Source organism: Elephantulus edwardii, unplaced genomic scaffold (assembly GCF_000299155.1).
Source record: "Elephantulus edwardii isolate Elephantulus edwardi_28Jun2011 unplaced genomic scaffold, EleEdw1.0 scaffold00418, whole genome shotgun sequence".
NCBI classification, from domain to species: Eukaryota; Metazoa; Chordata; class Mammalia; order Macroscelidea; family Macroscelididae; genus Elephantulus; species Elephantulus edwardii.
Genome location: NW_006400168.1, coordinates 167,671 through 189,878, shown reverse-complemented (window position 1 = coordinate 189,878; position 22,208 = coordinate 167,671). Strand labels below are relative to the sequence as shown.

At 44.9% G+C, this 22,208-nt stretch overlaps 1 protein-coding gene across 1 annotated transcript; it reads left to right on the top strand.

The window, feature by feature from the left end:
• Window positions 1-10,173: 10,173 nt before the first annotated feature.
• TUBA1C (tubulin, alpha 1c) lies at window positions 10,174-21,820 on the top strand. Its single transcript, XM_006902473.1, has 4 exons — window positions 10,174-10,398; window positions 10,518-10,666; window positions 12,757-13,740; window positions 21,804-21,820. The coding sequence occupies exons 1-3, from the start codon at window positions 10,278-10,280 to the stop codon at window positions 13,729-13,731; spliced, it is 1,245 nt and encodes a 414-aa protein (XP_006902535.1). The 5' UTR covers window positions 10,174-10,277; the 3' UTR covers window positions 13,732-13,740; window positions 21,804-21,820.
• Window positions 21,821-22,208: the final 388 nt, after the last annotated feature.

Genomic DNA, 22,208 nt, shown 5'->3' with positions numbered 1-22,208 from the left:
AACAAAATATGCTGGAGAGTAAGAGGAAGAAGGGGGAAATGCATGCACTACGGGTTCAAAATAGCAAAGTGCTGTATATTTAGAAGCCTGTAAGTACAGGCTCACATCTGTTAGAAATGTGTACCAGCCTCCTTCCCTCAACATGTCTCAGGACTCTGGGGTTTGAGAACCATTCCAGGTTTTGGGTGATTAGAGAAAATAAACATGCAGTTAAAGCTATAACTATAAAAAGTGTTTTCATGTTAATGTTTTTGGAGAGAAGACTGGCCGAGACATGAGCGTCTTAAAGCTGACTTTCGTAGGGTAGGAGTGAGATCCCAGAGAAGAGGCTGCACTGAAGATGCCTGGGGCCCTTTGTGTGAATTCAGAGAAGTACTCACCCCAGAGCATCAATCTCCTCTTCCATAAAGTTAAGGTCACACAGTTTCCACCTTGTAGGATTATTGAGAAGAATAAGAAAGTTAAAACATGTGAACTACTCACAGTTCAGAGAAGAAAGACCAAAATGGTTATGAGAGAGAGGCAGGTAGGGCAGGAAAAGAGTTGGGAGTTTTAAGAACTCAAGAAATAAAAGGTCTGGAGAAGAACCGTGAATGGATTGATTGGAATTAGAAGGACTGGGAGGTTAACCCCTGATCACTCAGCCCTGAAGGGACAAATCCAAGGACAAGTCAGCTGAGCTTCTGTGCCTTGGTGATCTATGAGAAGTTTCCATGTGACACCAGGAAATGATCCAGGCTGTGAAACAAGAGACCTTTTTATACAAGGGCCAAAAGAACGAAGAGAATTGGCCCAGATTGGGACTGCTATGGAAGTAGGGGCAATAGTTTGCTGGTAAATGTTTAATAACCAGCAGGTGGTAGGAATACTTGTGGTGTCTACCAATTTCCATGGTGTAAAAACACCCATTACTGATTTCAGTCTACTATCAATGATGTCAACTAGATTGCAGATTGCCTCACCAGGTAATGAACAGTTGTCTCTAGCAGTCTGTACCTGTGTTTGTGCACCAGTGACTAGGGAGATTAATACAAAAGAGAGAGAGCTCTGGTGGCCTAGCAGCAAGAATATGGGCTGCAATCCCAAAGGCGCAGGGTTCGAGGCCACAAGCTGTTCTGTAGGAGAAGGATGGGCAATCTCCTCTCGTGAGATTAACTGCCTCTGAAAACCTTCTGGAGGGTCAGCTATGGGAGTCAGTTCCAACTCTATGGTACACAACAACAACAGCAACAATTAGAGGAAGGTCAGCGACTTGAGAAACAGGAACTGAAGGAGTCTAAATGTTTGTAGCCAAATTAAACTCTCATTATCTGGGTAATGTGAGTGGATTTCACCTCTTAGTTTCTTAACTATGCATACTTTATGCAATGATGTTGCCTCCTATTATGTCCTAATTATGTGGGAGAATATAAATACTGAGTGTGCTTGCAAATGGTTGGTTATGTCCTGTCCTGGGAACAGAAGGAGGGGACACATAGAAAGATACTAGAAAAGTGGAGAAAAATTATATTAAAATTGTGGTTATTCAAGTACGTATCTTCCTGCCGTGGCTAGTTAGCAAGATATTAGAGACACAAAGAAAGAAAATAAATACTCAGAAGATAGAAAGAGAATTGATACCTTTGAGCTGTGGTGCTGAAGAAGAGTGTTGAATATACCATGGACTGCCAGGAGATCAAACATGTTCAGATTAGAGAGGGAGAAGCCAGGTTGCTCCTTGGAGCCAAGGATTCTGAGGCTTCATATGACTGACATACCTTGGGCATGTTGTGAGGAGGGATTGGTCCTTGGAGAGGGTCATCATGCTTGGAAGGGTGGAGGGATGGAGAAAAAGAGGGAGATCATCGATGAGATGGATTGATACAGTGACTGGGGTAATGAGAGTAGACGTGTCAGAGATGGGAAAGTTGGCATAGGACAGAGCAGGTTTCAGGGCTGTTGTAGGTTCGCTATGAGTCTCAAGTGACTCAACAGTGCATAACAACAACATAAGTAGAAAAGATTTCCAGACTCCAGGACACAATTCTTTTATCGAAATAATAACATGTATAACCAAAGAATGTGGGTAGTTCTACAAGTTTCTACAAGGGAATTGCATCTCTTTATCTTAAAGGGCATGAGAGGTGGGACAAGGGAATGGTTATTAATTACAGGAAAGATTAGAAAGAGCTGGGGTAAGCAGGGTTGGCTGCAGTGATGGCAGGTTAGAAACAGAAGAAACATAACCTACTCAGTTGTTTCAGATGTTCACTGTGAGAAAATTATTCAGAGGTTTTGTAATTTTAGAGACTATAAAGCAGAAGGAAGAATGAATGTAAACTCTCCAAGATGAAAGTCAGTCTTCTCTGGCATCCCCTGTACTGGGGCTAGCATTTCTCTTACAAATTCCTGATGACAAGGAAGTAGGCCAAAACACTGTATTCAGTTTAGAGAGGAAGAAAATTCTGTATGAATTTGCAAGGGTATATCATAAAGGTTGTAAATACTTATAGGATAAAAAGAAGTTGTTATTGTTGTGTACCGTCGAGTCGGAACTGACCCATAGCTGACCCCCAGCAGTAGCCTGATGGTAAGAAGCTGTGCTGCAACCCCTGAAGGCACATGGTTTGAATCCACCAGCTGCTCTGTAGGAGAAGGATGGGAAATCTCCCATGAGATTAACTGCCTCTGAAAACCCATTGGAGGGTCAGTTATGGGTCGGTTTCAACTCTGTGGTACACAACAAAAACAACAGAGTACTATTAGAGAAGGAAAGATTTTCCTATCAGTTTCTAAGTGAGCAGTAGTCCAGATATCAGAAGATGTACTACATTGGGCAAAACAGTTGTCATAGACTTCTTTAAAGCGCTAATGAGCAAAGATGTCAGTTTAAAGACTAAAGTATGGTATTTTCAATTGTAGCCATGGTATTTTTAATTCTTTCGCATACATGTGAAGTTGGACAATGGCTAAGGAAGACAAGAGAAGAATTGATGTCTTTGAACTGTGGTGTTAGGAAAAAGTATTGAACATACCATGGACCGCCAAAAGAACAAACATCTGCCTTGAAAGAAGTGCAAATAAGTGTCCTTTAGAGGCAAGGATGGTGAAACTTAGTCTCACATACTTTAAGCATGTTGTCAGACAGGGCCAGTCTTGAGAAAAAGATGTCATGCTGGTAAAGGTAGAGGGTCCGCGAAGAGTGGAAGACTTTCAACAATATGGATTGACACAGTAACCTCAACAATGGTCTTGAGCATGACAGCAAACCGTGATGATGGCTTAGGATAGGGCAAGGTTCATAAAGTTGCTATGAGTCGTAGCCCACTCAACGGCACCCAAGAGCAAAGTGAGCACAAAATATTCCTTTACTAATTTTATTTGTCACATCTAATTTGTAGTTGAACACAAATTCATTACTGTGAAAATAGGAGTTAGAGTGGGAAAAAAAGCATAAGGTTACCTTCAAGTTCAGTTCTATCTGAACTCTTCATCTTTACTAATGTTTTTGAACTTGTTATGCAAATTCCCCTAAGCCAGGATAGGGAAATTTGCTGCAGAAGGTCAAGGACCACAGCCTTTAATATGGATTGAAGCTCAACATGGAGAAAATGAAGATTTTCACCACTGGGCTAATTGGCAGCATCATGATACATGGTGAAGAGATTGAGATTGTTAACAGCTTCAGCCTGCTTGGTACCGCTCTCACTACAACACTCTTGATACCAGCAGCCAGGAAATAAAAAAGGCGAATTGCACTGGGAAAATCTGCTGTCAGGGACCTCCTCGCCAGAGTACTGAAGAGCAACAATGTTAGTTGAGAGACTAAAGTGCACCTGATCCAAGCCATGGTCTTTGCAATTACTTGCTATGCATCAGAGAGCTGGGCAATGACTAAGGATCATAGAAGAAGAATCGATGTCTTTGAGTGGTGGTGCTGGAGAAGAGTACTGGATATACTATGGACTGCTAAAAGAACAAACAGGTTCTTCCTGGAGAGGGTGAAACCAGGTTGCTCCTTGGAGGCAAGTATTCTGAAACTCCATCTGACATACTTTGAACATATTTTTTTGCAAAGAGGGATCAGTCTTTGGAGAGGTACAGCATGTTTGAAAGGGTGGAGGGACAGTGCAAGAGAGGAAGACCCTGGATGAGATGGATTGACTGTGACCAGGGTAATAGGGGTAGGTGTGTCAAAGACAATGAAGTTGGCTCAAGACAGACCAGGGTTCAGAGCTGTTGTACTTACCATCTCAATGAGTTGCATGTGACTCAACGACACATAACAATAACATGCAAATCCCCCTAAGCTAGACTAGATATGGAATAGTTCTTTCCCTAAAGCTTTATACTCCAGCAAAAAAAACCCATCTGTATATATTTACCTAAGATACTGGTAAATCTTAAGAAGCTCTGACTAAATGAAGCACATTTTCAACTCTGCCAATTGTTATACATGAACAGCAGGAAGCTTGAGTAATGGCATCACAGAATGCCAGGGCTGGAGGAGGCCTAGAGATGGTCTTCATAGTGCATATAAAGAACCTAGGGTCCAAGGAGGAATGTCAACATAGAGTTATATACCCACTCAATGGTAAATCACAGGTCTTCTGACTCCTTGTTAATAACTCAACATGTTTTTGGTGAATTGTAGAAAATTTCAATTAGAAAGTAATATAGGTCTTTGCCTTTCTAAATTTTTTTTAATTTAAATTGTGATTACAGAAAAAAAAGTTTACAGAAAAGTGGGATTTTCATTCATTCATTGTTGCACAATTTCTCTTCCCCCATCCTCTTTGTAATGTACCTCTTATTCTGTATCATTGTCTTACATATAATGCCTAATCATATATTTCTTTTAAATAGTTCTTTACCTCATCTGTTTCAATATAGTGTTCATTATCTATTTCCTCTTTTTCTATTCTCCTCCCACTTCATTACAGTGGTGTTATGCAGTATTTGTCATTTTGAGACTGAGACATTTCACTCAGCATTATGTCCTCCAGGATCACCCATGTTGTGTAATGTTTTACAAGTTTATAGTTTCATTATTTTTCAGTGCTGCATAGTATTCCATTGTCTGAATATATCATAGTATATCTATCCATTTGTTTGTTAATGGGTACTGCCAATCCAACGGTTTGAACCTACCAGCTGCTCAGTGGGAGAAAGATAGGCAGTCTCCTCCCTTGTTATTTATTGCCTCTGAAAAGCTGCTGGAGGGTTACCTATGAGTCAGTTCTGACTCAATCGTACATAACAGCAATAGATCATAGCCTTCCTCTATTCTGTGTGATACTCATGATTTCTGACACATTCAAGCCCATTGTTACAACAAACTTATTTCAGTTTTCAGACTATACTGGCCCAAATGCTTACTAACCACTTGTAATTTGAAAAAGAATCTTGCCACATAATTTGCACAGTAACACTTTTGTGTGTATGAGATGGAGTTTATCTTTGGGTTTTTTAAGTTAGAATATATTTTCAATCCCATCTATTTTGTTTCCAAAACCCAGCTTTGCTTTAATTTTTACTTTTTCTCCTTCAGGGAAAAGCTCAGTAATTTCGACTCTGTTTAGCTGTCAGATTTGTTCTCTCAATACTTCCCATAAACTCTATCGCCTAGAGACGATTTAAAAAATTGAAGAGGCAAAGTAACATAATGAAGTTCAAGAGAAGGAAAAATAATTGAAAGTAAAAATTCCTTCTGAGAAATAAGCATTTTGAGAGAAGATCAGAGCAGTGTATTTATTGGGTTAAAGCCTACCCAGTGGCACTTAAGTTCAGTCAACAGCCGACTTCAGCTCTATTACGCTCCAGCTAGTTTAATTTTGAGCCCATATTCCGTCCTTTGTCAAATGAAGGCAGCGTACGTAGGTTTGTCATATGATGAAACGTGATAATGTGTACAGAGGCCAACATAACGCCTTCAGTGGGTTCGTGCTGTGGCCTTCCATCGAGGTTTCGCCGCTGTAAATCATCACTACAGGAGGAAGAACTAAGAACTACCCCAGAGTAAGCAATAAATGAAAGTCTTTATTACATTGCACAGGGGAGCAACGACTGCGGCGAGGAGACTGTGAACGACTTGCTGGGCGCAGATGTGTACCTTCGAGGTTACCCACAGCGAACCTGTGAACAACATATCTAAACTCTGTCCTCGACTGGATAATTAACAAAGGAAAACAACCAAAAAGGTGAGGATAAAAGATGCAGTGCCCTTAGCCCGTGATCAAGACCTGGAAGGGGTAACAAAGCCCTCGCTGAGGAACGCTCAGCTGCAGAACTCTCGCCTTGGAGGCACCTCCCAGGCCGAGAGGAGGGCGGGCGCGCGCGGCCCAGGCCTTGTAGGGAGTTGTGCGCCGGCTACTGGCTGCGGGCCACGCGGGCCACGCGGGCCGCCCCTTCTGGGCTCCGGGGCCCGCGGGAAGCTCTCCCTCCGGGCCTCTGGCTCCGTTTGCCGGTCGCTCTCCCTTCAGAGGGCTCGCCCACTTGATGCTCCCCGCGCCCAACTCGCCCCTTCCTCCTTCCACTTGCACATCACTCTCTCTCCCCCGCCCCACCCAGCTCATTCTCTAGCCCCCAGGTTACTCCTCCCCTTCCTACTTCTAGCGGCTTCCAAATACGTAGTTTGGTTTGAACTTTTGAACCCACCAATCAGCGCCGCGCAGCCTGCGCTCTCCGCCTGCGGGTGGGGCCGCGGTGACCGGGGCGGGGTCCCGCGCCCGCCCTCCGACACGTGGCCGGCGGAACCTGTATAAGGCCCCGCGGGCGGGAGGGCGGTCACTTCTTCTCCCCCGGACTCCTTGGTAGTCTCTTAGTGGGAGCTTCCTGTTACCGTTTTCTCGTCCTCTCCAGTTCCGCCGAGCCCTTCCACGTCCCGTCATGGTGAGTGGGGACCCGGAATGCATGCGGCCGAAGCCTTGTCGCGGTGGTGGGGTGACAGGAGGCCAGGGCGCGCCGTCGCAAGGGCCGCGGGGCCAGGAGCGCCCCGGCTGCACGTGAGGCCGCGCCTTGGAGGCACCGGCGCATCTGGGCAAAGGCCGGTCGGCCGCCGCTCTGGAGGAGCGGGGTTCACCTACTCGTACTCCGTTGTTTCGAACTCGAGGGCGCGGCCTCTGTGGAATGGAAAGCCCCTGTTCCCAGGGCCCGCCACCGCCCAAGAAAGGGCGGAAAAGCCTGTCCATTTACCCAGCATCACATGGATCTGAGGAAACTTTAAAATCACCTCCCCAAATGACTTCACCCTTGACCCCCCAGTTTTCGGACACACTGGGGCCCGAAGGTGAATGGGCTGCTTGGCACCACGTTCCGCACAGAAGGTGCGAGCGCCCCGGGCCGCCCGTCTCCTGCGCCTCCCTGCTGAGTCACCTGTGGCCGGGCTCGGGCACAGCTTCCAATTGCACCATTTCCACCTGGATGAGGGAGACGCGCCCCGCCTTTGAAGGGAATAATTAACTATTACATGTCTAACCCTGACCCCACTTTTCTACTGTTCATTTAGGGAGCTGTTTATACCCGGAACTTTTTACTTAGGGGAAGTTTTTTAAAGGAGTCCACAGATATTTTTTTTTTTAAGACAAAATATTATGTTTGGACACAGCATGAGTATCTTTTTATATCTTTGGGAAAGCATTGTTAACAACTATTTTAGGCTTCTTCCAGGCCTGCCTAGAATAAACTTTTTAAACAATTTGTATTTCAAAAAAGTACCTTTCAAAAGGGAGGGTTGTGATGAATAATCAAGGCGTTAACTGTCAGACTACCACAGTTAACACAAGTTAACCCTGCTTCTATTCTAACTCACCTGAGTGCCTTTCAACAACAAGCAAGACTGTTGAGTCTGGTTCAGAAAATAGTGAGGCTTGTGTTAGAGGGCAGAAGAGCCACCGCCATAGGCTTTACACAGCTGCTTACCAGTTAAAGCGCTATTACGTGAACCCTCACCTGAATCTTATTCTCCTCCCAAGTAGCCCCAGATTCACTTAGAAAGTCGTTTGTTTAGACTGGTGAGTAATGAAAGTTTTTGACTCAGAAGGATTCAGTAGAACAGCTTAGTAACAGGAACTTGTCTGGTTCTTTATTCCATGGTCTTGAGAGCTCTTATGAATGACTGGTTCTTTCCAGCTTTCTGGGGCAGTGGTATTTCCAAAGTCCAGTTAAAAGTAAACATGATGCAATGGTAAATAGTCATGGGTTCATTAGAACAAACAACTCATTCTTCCTGCAGCTATAGAGCTCGATGAGTAGGCACAGGTAATGCTGAGCCTGCGGATGGCATCAGGAAGCCATGATTATTTTATGGGGAGTGTAGGTGGAAAGGAGTGATCTTAAAAGTCAAAGGTTGTGAGTGATTTGAGTGTTATATTATCTTGGGTTGTGAAACTAGGCTCTTGGAGAACTTGTTCTTGAGTGTTCTTTACTTGGCTATTCAGCTTTTTAAAAACTTGACTATTCTAGGAAAATACAATGGGAGATTGGTGTGGGTACTTTGAAAGACCTCTTCAGTCTAAAAAGTAACCAAACAGGCTGATGATAAAATAGCATAAATGATTCTTTTTCTTTTTTTTTTCTCTCTCTCTCTCTGAAATCTGTGGATACAAACTGATGTTTATTACTTTGTATTTTCTAAGTAGGACTGATTTTTGGTAACTTCTCAATGGCCATATTTGCAAGTTAAAGGGAAAGTGAACACTTTGCAGTATCAGATTATGGAAGGGGTTCCTCCCAGCACCCCCACCAGCACCAGAGATGTATACATTTTATTAGGGAGAGATTTCTGTTGACATTTCTAGCCTTTAACATCTGTCAATGATTTGTTGATGGTGAAGGAAAAAATGTTCTTCCTCAAGATTAAATTCTTCCCCAGGCTGAGTCTGACCACATCTTTCAAATGCAGCTAACTGCTGCTTATCTAGCACTTTTCCCCTGAGTCATAGGGCTGAAGTTTGCTGGTTTTAGAGGAGAGAGGGTGACGCTCTTGTCTTTTAAAAAATAGGACTAAAGACCAGAATGAGCTCAGGAGTTACACAATCACATGGAGAATGAATCAGAGCTGGAAAGGGATTTCTGCAGTCAGTGAGGAATCAGCAGACAGATTTGCCAAGAGCTAAGGAAAATGGATTGCTGTAGAGCAGCTTTAAGTCATACTGAAGTGGCTGAAATCAACCTTGAATACGCAGTGTTTTGACCTTGCATCGTGTGAGACCAGGAACTAGATTTGGCCTTTTGTACCTGATTTTCTGAAAGTTGCCTGGACAGTTAACGATGCTCTTGGTCCTTTCTAAAATATTTAGGAAAATAAGGGCTCTCTGGACCCCATGTCTGGGAAACTTAACTACTGATGCCTTCAAGCATGGGTTTGTTTTCATTGATTGGGTTGGCCATAACTATGCATTAAGACCCTAGTCATGCATATTCTTTGAGATACCCAATGAATAGAGAATCCTGGACTGTGGCGCTCTCTTGATGCCTCATGGGTTGGTTAGAACAGTCACACACTGGCTAGGATTCAGCAAGCCTCTGAGGACAGTGGAAAACTCCTACCAGGGTCTCTTTCTCTCGTGTATATTTTTTATCCTTTCACATTATAATTAATAGAATAGGTATCAGTGTCTAGAAATTTAACAAAGGCTCTAGGGCTAGCAGTACAAAGTTGATTTGTGTAGACCCAACTCTAGGTGAGTGATAGACAATAAAATGATGCAGAGTTCCTCGAGTTTGTGTCCTGGTCCAAGGGGAAAAGAATCCAGCTAGTCCAAAATGGAATTTAGCAGACTCGTGAGCCTTGAGCCATTTAATCCTGGGAATAAATGGTAAAAGCTTAGTGGCGTGGATTCAGGTGGCCAGGGATATTTTCACCTGTCTCAGGATAGTCTTGACTTGTGAAGTCTTGACAGTTGACAGTGAGGTAAGGAGATATGGGAAATTAAAACCTGGGTCCCACCATGCCTTTTTAGCATAAGACTTGGTTGCATCACACCTGGTAACCATTAACATAATCTTTGTGGGGTTTTTTAACCCCCCAAAGCATTTTCTTTTAATTAGGTACTAGTGAAATAGTCCCTGGGCAGCAGTGACCTCCAGAAAAGTGGTTATTTATCCTAAAAGATTAGTCATTTGAGTATGAATCATTCCTAAATGTCCCATCTGATGTTTCATATGTCCTGACTTTTGCTGTCACCCTCCCACAGCGTGAGTGCATCTCCATCCACGTTGGCCAGGCTGGTGTCCAGATTGGCAATGCCTGCTGGGAGCTCTACTGTCTGGAGCACGGCATCCAGCCTGATGGCCAGATGCCAAGTGACAAGACCATTGGGGGAGGAGATGACTCCTTCAACACCTTCTTCAGTGAGACTGGTGCTGGCAAGCATGTGCCCAGGGCGGTCTTTGTAGACCTGGAACCCACAGTCATTGGTGAGTTGAACTCATAGTTCAAATGAGGTCCTAGGACACTCCTACTGGTGCCTCCTGGGGTTAAAAAAAGGTTGTGCAGATTGATAATGATGTGTGGCCACTTTGTTTTCCTTTCACAGATGAAGTTCGCACTGGCACCTACCGCCAGCTCTTCCACCCTGAGCAGCTCATCACAGGCAAGGAGGACGCTGCCAACAACTATGCCCGTGGGCACTACACCATCGGCAAAGAGATCATTGACCTCGTGTTGGACAGAATTCGAAAGCTGGTAAATTCAGTGTTTAATATAGGATGGGAGTTGTCTCTTAAAATGTTATTGGTGATCAGGGTACAGGAATCATTTCATTGCACACTGAAATAAGACTTAAAATGCTCCATGAAATAACTGGACTTCTTAACCTCATCCTTTTGGGTTATAGAACAATGATTTTGGGGCCAGAGATGAGTGCTCTTTTGCATATTCCTAGGTGTCATACAAAGCCATTTGTCATTGGGGAGGATTTCCCTCTTGTCAAGGTGAAAATCAGTCTGAGCAGCCTGTTGACGCTGGAGACCATGTTTCACTGCAACTTTGAAGATACTGAGATATCACTGAGAAAATGTCCTTACTAGGGCAGTAGACTGACCCGGTCACAGAAAAATCTCTGGCAACTTTATTGCAATAGAATTGGAAAGTGTTCTGTTCAGATAACTTTTAAGAGCCCAGCAGTCAGATGACCTTTTTCTTCTTGGGTATATGAGCTGTTGTAAGTAATTAATCATGAGCCAAGCATGAAGACTTGGGTAGAGTTCTTCATCATGAAAAGCCTATTATAAGGAAGCTTTGGTGGCCTAGTGGCAAAGAAGCTGCACTGCAATCCCAGAGGTAACGTGGTTCAAATCCACTAGATGCTCTGCTAGAAGAGGAGCGATAATATCCTTCTGTACCAGTCAGATCCAATTTGACGGTGCGTGTGCACGCACACACACACTCTCTCCCTATTCCCCCCCCATACCAGTCAGATCCTATTTGACGGTATACGCACACACGGGCTCGCTCGCTCTCACACACTCACATTATAATCACAGCCACAACTGGTCAATTCTAAGAAGTATGGTCTTGCGTCATTCATCCTTCAAACATTTCTCAGATGTTTTTTATAGTCTTCTAGCAAAAAATGTGTTAATGGCTCCTAGTCTGAAAATCAAGTACTTGGACCTTTAGGGACAGATTAACTGAGGAAAGACCATTAACTACCGAAACAATTGTGTTGCCTTTATTATTTCTATGCTTTTATGAGGCAAGTAGATGTACTTGGTAGAGATTCCCTTATATGTTGGTCTCACTATTATTTCATAATATATACTTACAAACGTATTGAGTCAGTAGAGCATGCTCATGAATATGAGAAGCAAAGGTTATAAAAATTTTGTGTGTGAAAAGTCAATATCATTCTTGAAATATTTTGCCAGCTGGAAAAGCCCAACCAAGTGGTGGAAAGCCCCAGAAATAGGTGATTTACTATCACAATTCTATGAGAATTCTTTTCCTGGAATGCATAGTTTCCCATCTAATTACACTACTCCTCAGTTACCTAATTATCTTTATTATCTGGCATTTCAAACCTTCTTAAGTAGTTTTATGTAGCTTTGCTTTGGAAAAAAAAGTCTGTGGCAGTAGTGAAAACAAAGGTATGAGGCAAGATTAACATTGGTGATAATGTTTAAGGTTATGTGTCAGTTTGCCTGGGCCCTGATTTTTCAGGGGTTTGGCAGTTAAATGATGTAGTCATTTTCCTTTTTCATTTAACAGTCTGGTCTTTTGGAACCAAACCATGTTGTTAAGCAAGGAAAGTATAATGCCATGTATAGTGCATGTACCCATTTTCCATGTACCCATTCTGTCAAACATTCTTCTACATGGTACACCACTGGTCTATGCATTTGCTGTACAGAGGTAACTCGTGATCGATATGATGCTAAACACTGCGACACTGATGTGCCAAATGCAGTAATGGTTACCCACGGTGGACAATGTTTGGTGAAGCTTCCCAATTAAAACAAGCTTAGAAGCAGCAGTAGCCTCCACTTCTGAAATAGCTTGCCTACGGAAACTCTGAACAGTGCTTAGGCATTTCTTTCATAGGGTCGCTATGAGTTGTCTACGACTTGACAGCACCTAACAACAACATTGGAAACATTACTTATTTAATAAAAAGATTGAGATAGTTTGGTCAAGGTCACACAGTGAGGATCTGGGAGAGTTGGATCCCGACCCAGTCATGCTGATAATGCATTGAAACGTCTTCAAATACTTACATAATTTTTTACAACTTCCATCACAAAATCTTAATATTGAAACTTTTTTTTCCCTCCTAGGCTGACCAATGTACAGGCCTCCAGGGCTTCTTGGTTTTCCACAGCTTTGGTGGGGGAACCGGTTCTGGCTTCACATCCCTGCTGATGGAGCGCCTATCTGTTGATTATGGCAAGAAGTCCAAACTGGAGTTCTCCATTTACCCAGCCCCCCAGGTTTCCACAGCTGTGGTCGAGCCCTACAACTCCATTCTCACCACCCACACCACCCTGGAGCACTCAGATTGTGCCTTCATGGTAGACAATGAGGCCATCTATGACATCTGCCGCAGAAACCTTGATATTGAACGCCCAACCTACACTAACCTTAACCGCCTTATTAGTCAGATTGTGTCCTCCATCACTGCTTCCCTCAGATTTGATGGTGCCCTGAATGTCGATCTGACAGAATTCCAGACCAACCTGGTGCCCTATCCCCGCATCCACTTCCCTCTGGCCACATATGCCCCCGTTATCTCTGCTGAGAAAGCTTACCATGAACAGCTTACTGTCGCAGAGATTACCAATGCTTGCTTTGAGCCAGCCAACCAGATGGTGAAATGTGACCCTCGCCATGGTAAATACATGGCTTGCTGCCTGTTGTACCGTGGTGATGTGGTTCCCAAAGATGTCAATGCTGCCATTGCCACCATCAAGACTAAACGTACCATCCAGTTTGTGGATTGGTGCCCCACTGGCTTCAAGGTTGGTATTAATTACCAGCCTCCCACTGTGGTGCCTGGTGGAGACCTGGCCAAGGTGCAGCGAGCTGTGTGCATGCTGAGCAACACCACAGCTGTTGCTGAGGCCTGGGCTCGCCTGGACCACAAGTTTGATCTGATGTATGCCAAGCGTGCCTTTGTTCACTGGTACGTGGGTGAGGGGATGGAGGAAGGAGAGTTTTCTGAGGCCCGTGAGGACATGGCTGCCCTTGAGAAGGATTATGAGGAGGTTGGAGCAGATAGTGCTGAGGGAGATGATGAAGGTGAAGAATATTAGCATGGAATTGTACACTCCTGTAATTAATTATACACTCCATTGTCTTAGGACTTAAATTCTGTTGTCTTGTAAAACTGTCTTGTGATTCTCAACTGTCAATAAAGGTTTCTATTTTACATGTCGAATTGGTCTCTGAGTAAATACTTAGCCAGTTCAAGGTCTGTAGATCTACTTGATCTCCTTTGTTTCTAGTGCAACCTCTGTGCTGCAGTCTAGCAGGGATTTTGTTAATGCGGATGTTTTTTTCCCTTTAGTTGAGGAACATGTTTTCATGTACAAATAGAAAGCTAATATTCTACTGTGTGTGCAGTCAAGTTAGCATCAACTCATAGCTGACCCAGCTTTTCACAGGCTATAAATGACTGGAGGAGATTGCCCATCTTTCATGGTGTAGCTGGTGGATTTGAACCATGTGCCTTTGGGTTTGGCAAAGCAACTCCTTTCCACTTGGCTACCAGGGCTCTAATCACCACATCCAATATAAGCCATAATTTCCTACATGAGAAAACTAGATTGGACCAATTCTAATTGTCAATTTGTGTGTGAATCTTTAGATAATTACAAATTCTACTACTGGACCAATAGGCCGCGTCATGATGGAGAGATTGAAACTGTCAAAAGCCTTATCTTGCTTGAATCCATAATTAACATCCTTGGTACCAGCAGTCAGGAAATGAGATGCAGTGGGGAAATCTGCAGTTAGGGAACCTCTCCAAACTGAGTAATATAATTTTGAAGACATGTGTGTCTGATTCAGGCCAATTCTAATTACTATGAAGAGTTGTGAACAACACAGCTCAAAGACATCAATTCTATGTTCCTTAGTCATTGTCCAGCTCTCAGATGCAAAAAAGAGCACTGAACAGTTCACAGATGGCCAAAAGAACCAGTACACTTGGAGAGGGTGCAGCCAGAGAGCTTTTTGGAGGCAAGAATGATGAGGCTTCACCTCACATACTTCTAGGATAGGCTATTCTTCAGAGAGGAACATGATGCTAGGAAGAGTGAAGGAGAGGAAGACCTTCATCCAAGTGGATTGACAGTGACTGCTGCAATGGGCTCTTGTGTATCAGGATGTGTGAGGATGCCACAGGATAGAACAGGGTTCAGAACTTTTCATAGGGTCGCTATGGAAGGCCCTCTAGGAGATGGATTGATTGGGGCAATCGGGATGAGTGTGTCAGAGACAATGAGATTGGCACAGGACAGAACAGAGTTTAGAGCTGTTGTACTTAGGGTCGCTATGAGTCGTAAGCAATGTAAGCAATGGAATGTACTCAACGGCATCTAACAATAGGTTTTTTAGAATCTGGGTCTTCAGCTAGTGCATATTCATAGTTCCAATGTAATGCTGAGTGTCTACCAACCTGTGTAGTACCAGCAAGGGCCAGTTCCTTTCTCAGTCTTTTTCCAAACTGATTATTGAAGGGGAGGGAAAGTGCTGTAAGCAGATTGGCTAAAGAAAGCAGTGTGAAATGTCGATGATTAGGGAGCCCTAATGGCATAGTGGGTAAGGAGTTGTGCTTCCAACTCAAAAACAGGCAGTTCAAATCCACCAGCTGCTCCATGGGAGAAAGATGGGCAGTCTTCTCACATGCCCCTCCCAGCTGGATGGCATATAGCAACTTAGAGAGCTTATCAATTAGTTGTCCTGTTCCAGAGATTGGAAGCGGCAATGAGACTAAAAAGGTCTCACTCAAGAAGGAAGACTTTGAGGTGGGGTGCAGCGCTGTAGACATGTTTACATTCACTCTGACCTTACGCCAATGATGCCAAAGGGCTTTCTGTTAATACTACTGCTTCGTTTAACTACTGCTCATTTCCGCTTTCTCTAAGAGCTGTTTTGTGTGACCACAGCACAGTGCTTCCTCAGGCACACCCTGAGATGATGCTTCAACTCTGCCTGGGATGGCTTCTTAAGAGTCTTTGTGCCCTTCAGGACAGGCCACGGTCTAGCTCAGCCCCATCCTTGAGCACAAAGGCAGCTTTTGCTACTTATCAGATGGGCAGGCTTCCTCCTCCAGCCCTTGAGGTGAAGGGTCCAAGATTAAAATGAGCCTTGGAAGGTCAGCCAGAGGGTTGGAGGAGACCTCTCTGCCCACGAGAGCGAGGGTGTGAGCATTGCCAGGAACAGGACTCCCATGAGAAGGAGCAGATAAGTCATCAGTTTGAGATAATCAGAGCTCCCCACAAGATCCTTCAGAGACCTATCCTTCAAGTCCGTTTCCCAAGCAGATGCCCTGAAGATGGGATAGAAAGCATTCTGGCCGGCCTGGGAGGACCTGGAGGGAAGCACCTGGCCAGCAGCAGCACCCTCTACTTAACCTCACTGAGTCTTGCAAATCACACTATTTTCTAAAGTGCCAAGATATGAAAAGAGTTGGAAAGTATTAAATGGCTCCAACTGTGGGGTGAAGCAAGGTAAGCTAAAGAACTTAGAATCATATTCCAGCAAGTGTGTCTGGGGAATTGGAAGAGCAAAGTGCAAGTGGTTTGGAGGGATCTGTCCTTATAGTCATGATTTCCACCGCCTTCCAGAGGGAGAGTGGATAGAAGTTAGCCTGCAGCAAGAACAAATACACCCCAAGGTCTAGGTCACCGCTTTATGGATGACAATCACCTGATCTGCCCTTGAGCACAGATGAATTCTCTGGACTCAGGGTTGCAGAAATGCCAGTGAGGCTTGATGGGAATAAATGAAAAAAGCCTTGGGATTGGCTGTGGCCCCAGACTCTGGCTGGCTGGGCAGAGGACTCACCTGCCCTCCCCTGACCTGATCAGAGGAACCAGCTGCTCCCTCTCACTGAGGCCAGCAGCATGAAGGGGTCCAAGAACTAAAATCCAGCTTAGAGCTCTGGCTCTGGGCCTCTCTGGCTTGTCAAAGGCTATGTGGTACCAGGCAGACTTGATGGGAGAGGAAGGGAGGGTCAGTCAGTGCTTAGACTGGAAAGAATGGTTTGCACATCTCTGGTCTTCAATAATCTTCATGGTACCCGAGCTGTATACCCCTCGCCATGGCTGAGGAAATGGACACTCAGAGATGAAATATCAAGCCTAAGACTATGGTGCCAGTAGCTGAACTGCAGTTTGACCCCAGAACTAAAGACTCTCAAGTGCGTGCTCTCACTGATCTGCATGCAGCCTCTCCACAGTGTGGGTCGATGGGGGGTCATCCTCACCTGGTGGCCACTCCAGCTCGGTACAAAGTCCACCGATGCCAGCCCCCATTTGAATGTCAAGTGCAGCAGCTGAAAGGAGATTTAGTTAGGCTGTTGACTATCAGATTCCTCGTTGGAGCCCCTTCCTGGGCCTGGGTGGCAGGACACTGGGCCTGGGTGGCAGGACACTGGGCCTGGGTGGCAGGACACTGGCCCAGAGTGGCAGAGCCATCTGGTCCCCATGTCTACACTGTAGTGTCCATATTGGGGGTGGGGTATGTAGTGCTTCCTCGGATTTCCGTGAATTAAGTCTCCGTTCATGGAGAGAGATATGACGTCCTGTAGGACAGCTGCTGCCACCTCCCTGCACTCCTGCTGGCAAGACACCATGTGCAGATAGGACAGCTCAACCTGGAGCATCTCTCCCCCCGACACTGGGGCCAGGAGGGTCAGCTTCTGTCAGCCAAGGCCACAAGGTGCTGCTGGCAGGGATGACCCAGGCAGATGGCTCCTGGGGCCCAAAGCAAGGAGACACAAGGCAGCAGAAGGGGAAGGAAGAGAGATCTGGAGTAGAGCTGAAGGGGTGGTGACTGGTGGTCAGCCCCATGGAGAAGGCCCCCTTTACTGACATCTCATTAGCCTGTCACTGCCCCACCAGTTCCGAGGCCTCACGTCCCTGAGTGTGTCAGCACTGAACACGTTCCGAGAAGACAGTTCTTTCCTCCTGTTACCTTCTCTGAGGAGAGAAGTACATGAAATCAATGAACCTTACAGAACTGAGACCCATCTGCTTTAGTAATAATAACATGAGTGCTTTTAAACACTTGTCTTACAACCAGAAGGTTTCTTTTTAAAATAAAGACAGGGTATGTGGGTTTTAGTATAGATTTCCTAATTATGCAAAAATCTCATCTAAATTCACATTCGTTTCAGTAAGTTAATTGGGGGTGTGGGGTATACATTTGACCTCACTGCTGCTACCCTTCTCCACTCTTCTCATCAGCTGTCATTCAGCTCACAGGAGATGTGTAGTCCAATAGTAGACTAATTTGGAAATGACCTTGGTCAAGGTAACCATGTCCACCTTCTAAGTTTCATTTATTATTTTTGCCACATTCATTTGGTGCAATTCACTGTGCTGGATGCTATGGGGATTTTACCTAATTCTAGGTCCCATTCACCATGAATTCTACTGATGAAGTAGGTAAGGACTTGAGCTGCCAACCCAAGGGAAGGCAGTTCAAATTCACCAGCTTCTCCATGGGAGAAAAATGGGCAATCTCCTGTGTGACTTGTTTTTGTTGTTGCTGTTATTAGTTGACGGGAAATTGACTATGGCCCATAGCAACCCTCTGAAGAACCAATCTGTACCCCGCCCTGTCCTGTGCTGTCCTCACCATCTCTGATATACTTGAAACCATTGTTACAGTCACTCTGTCAATCCATCTTGTTAAGAAGCTCCTTCTATTTTGCTGACCCTCCACTTTTCTAAGCATGTCTTTTTCTAAGGACTGGCCTCTCCTAACAACATGCCCAAAGTATGTGAGATGAAACTTCAACATTGTTGCCTCTAAGGAGCTCCTTGGCTGCATTTTCTCCAAGACATCTTTGTTGTTTTGTGTGGGGTTTTTTTCAGGTCATAGCATACTCATTACTCTTCTCCAACACTACATTTCTCTTGCTGGGGATGGTTTAGGAACTAATACATAATACAATTATGAAAATAAGAAGTGAAGTAACGTCTGGGGGTAGGAGATGAGAAGGGAGCTAGTAGGAAAACATTTTCTCTTGAAACCTTGGATATTATCAAGAATGTGAAGCTTGGAGATGCTGAAGCCGCCTGTGGCCACAAGGGGGCAAACATGAGGACAAAATAAACAAACGCTGAGTGGCAGAGCAGAAAAAGGATGGAAAGTAGGTCCTTGATAAGAGTATTAGCCTCTGCATCAACCAGTCTTGGGGCTGCTCTGACCCCAGATTTTCTTGATATGTAAAACTATAAATCCCTATTGTTTAGCCATTCTGAGTTGGGTCTTCTATTCTGCTAAAAGTATGTTATAAAAGTATGCTGCTCAAACTGCGCTATAAAGGAGCAAAGCAGGCAAACAGTCTTTATCAATGACTGTGTGGCGAGGACCAGCACAAATCCACCTTCCAGCTTAATTCCTACATTTCTACACCACTTTACTTGCCAATATTGTGGGAATCCCTCTCCCATCCCAGTGACCTAGAGTTTCCATCAGAGCTCACACCTGACTAGCCTGGGCCAGGAAACATCTCTGGCCAAATGAGGCCAGGTCAGCAGGGACCCTGTAGGCTCAGGAGTTTGCATCACTCCCTGTACTTCAGATGAGCGATTTCCCCTCCCTCTTTTCCTCTCCTTCCCCTTTCTCTTCTTCTTTTGTCTGCTGGTACTAGGACACAAGCTAGGAGAGTTCTTCCTCACCGAATGCCCATGAAACCTTTCTCTATTATCCAGCCACCCAGAACCGGGTATGCTCAAATGGCCCTTGCCCCATCATAGTCCTGTTGTTGTTTTCTGTACCACTGGGTTGTTGGAACTAACATATAACTGACCCTCCAGTAGTTTTTCAGAGGCAATAAGTCACATTAGATGAGATTGTTCCTCCTCCCTTGGGACAGCTAGCAGATTCTAACTGCATGAGTTCAGGTTGACAGCACAGCTCCTTACCACTAGGCCCCCAGAGCTCCCCAGTGGTTTTTTGAGGCAGCCAATCACACGAAAGAAGGTTGCTCATCTTTCTCCTGAGAAGCAGCTAGTAGATTTGGAACTATGGGTGGATTAATTCTCTAGAATGCCTCACAAAATTCATAGAGTTATCTATACTGATAGTTATCCCTTTATTATAACCAGAGAGGATAAGAGCAAAGACGTTAATCAAAGTCTAGAAGAGGTCCCAGCACTAGGCTTCTATTGTCCTCAGGGACATTCCGGATCCTCTACTTGGATGTTCTCATCAGTTCTGGAAGCACCGAAAGAGGAAACCTCCAGGTCCAGGGCCCGCACTGAATAAATATACACAGCTGGGGCCTCAAAGCATCAAGTTCCAAAAGCTCAAACTCATTGTCATCCAGATGTGCGTGACTCCCGGTAGCCCTTCAGCTGGTTGGTGCAGCTATAAGTCACAGTGGGAGAAGACAGAGGCGTGGTTGACGATTCAGACCACTGGAGACGTGTGGCCTTTGTATTAGCAGTGTGCCTCACTGGGGGCGACACCCCCAGAGTCCCCTTCTTCATGAGTAGTCATGATCAATCCAGGGGAGCTCTGGCGGTGTTGTTAGTTGAGAGCTGTGCTGCTAACCCAAAGGCTGAGCTTTGCTGTCCATTTGAATCTACTGTCGGTTCAAATCCACTAGGGGCTCCAAGGGAGAAAGATGGGCACTCTCTTCTCATTTCATTTTCTGCCTTAAAAACCCAGTACAGGGTCAGCCATGAGTCTGTTTCAACTCAGCAGCAATGCATTTGAGTTGAGAAGATCAATCAGATCAATGAAAATGCATGATTAGCTGCATCATGCCCCCCCTCCTGAAAGCTGTTGCTGGGGTGGGCCCTGACTTATTTATACATGTGTAAATGAATATACCACGAACTGTCAGAAGAACAAGCAACTCTGTCCTGGGGAAAGGACAGCCAGAATACTCCCAGATGCCTACTCTGAACATGTCATCAGGAGAGATGAGTCCCGGGGGAAGGATATAGTGCTTGTAGAGAGAGAAACAGAGGGAGACCTTCGATGAGGCTGGCTGTCACAGTAGCTGCAGCAAGGAGCTGAAACCTAATAGTGTATTGGCATGGCACAGGGTCAGACAGTATTTTATTCTTTTCTACACACAGTCATTCTGAGTTAGAACTGACTCTAAGGCCGCTAACAAGAAGTCGTTATAGAGTAACGTCATGGAGTCTGTTTAGACAAAAGTAAAAGAGGATTATTGAGGGATAGAGACGGTCTAGACCTGAAAACGTCTATATGGTCACAGAGTGAAAATGGTCACTTTGCCAGACACTGAAAAAGGAGACACTCTTATGTTAGTGGAGCATGAGCTAAAGATTACAAAATTCACAATAGGTGAAAGACTACCAAGAGGTTTAAGGTGGGCTAAGAAGCAAGAATTTGGCTCTGGAGAACGAGTTAAGAACCGCCCCACACGGTTTCCCAGGTCATGAACTGATCCCCAGCCCACTGCCACGTCTCTCTCCTGTGGAGCAGCTGCTGGGTTTGGACCTCTAACCTTTCTGCTAGCTGCAGACCTTAACCACTGAGCCACCAGGGGCTTCTGTCAGAAAAACAAAGGGCATCTCAATTGCTTTGGTATTTTTCAGAAACTAGAAACAAAAAGCCAGGTCTAGTTCTTTGTCTCATATGCAAAAATCCATAGGCATATATTTAGTAAAGCAAATAATAAGAAGATATGGTTGTTACATGTAGAGTTGAAACTGACTCATAGTTGATTTTCCAGCAGGTAGGTTTTCAGAGGGTGAAAACTGCAAGAGAGATTGACCACCTTTCTTCCGTGGAGCAGCTGATGGATTTGAAATATGTGCCTTTGAGTTGGCAGTGCAATTACCTATCCCTAGGCTACCAGAAGGGAGCTCTGATTAGTGGTGAGATACTGTGCTGCAATCCCAAAGGCACACAGTTCAAATCCACCAGCTGCTCTGCGGGAGAAGGTTGGGCAATCTCCTCCCATGCAATTAATTGCCTTTGAAAACCCACTGGAGGGTTAGCTATGATTGTAAGATCGAGGATACCTTACAATTGCCAATTGTAGACAAGAAGGGTGGCACAGGCTTGAAGAACCAAAGCAGAATGAGTTCGGAGAGTACACAGTGGTCACCTGATTGGCTGCTTCCTAAATATGATTTTCGTGGTTGCTGGGAGGGAAAAGGATGAGATCCTTCCTTTTGGCCCACTTGGTTTCCCCATCTCTTCTTCTCTTCTTCTCCCTCTGCTTCATTTCTGTTACCTAGAGAGGGTGAAACCAGGCTGCTCCTTGGAGGCAAGGATTCTGAAGCTTTGTCTGACATACTTTGGACATGTTGCAAGGAGGGAACCAGTCCTTGGAGAGGGACATCATGCTTGGGAGGGTGGAGGGACAGCACAGGAGAGGAAGACCCTCGATGAGACGGATTGATTCAGTGACTGGGGTCATGGAGGTAGGTGTGTCAGAGCTGGTAAGGGTGGCTCAGGACAGAGCAGGGTTCAGAGCTGTTATACATAGGGTCACTGTGAGTCAAGTAAAGTCATGGCACATAACAACTCACTCACTCAGTGTCATCAAGTTGATTTCAACACATAG

Bases quoted from the DNA above. Each gene is read 5' to 3' on its own strand.
- TUBA1C (XM_006902473.1), top strand. From the start codon at position 10,278: ATGCCAAGTGACAAGACCATTGGGGGAGGAGATGACTCCTTCAACACC. The intron at 10,399-10,517 runs GTGAGTTGAACT...TTCCTTTCACAG, and splicing joins CCTGGAACCCACAGTCATTG to ATGAAGTTCGCACTGGCACC. The intron at 10,667-12,756 runs GTAAATTCAGTG...TTTCCCTCCTAG, and splicing joins TGGACAGAATTCGAAAGCTG to GCTGACCAATGTACAGGCCT.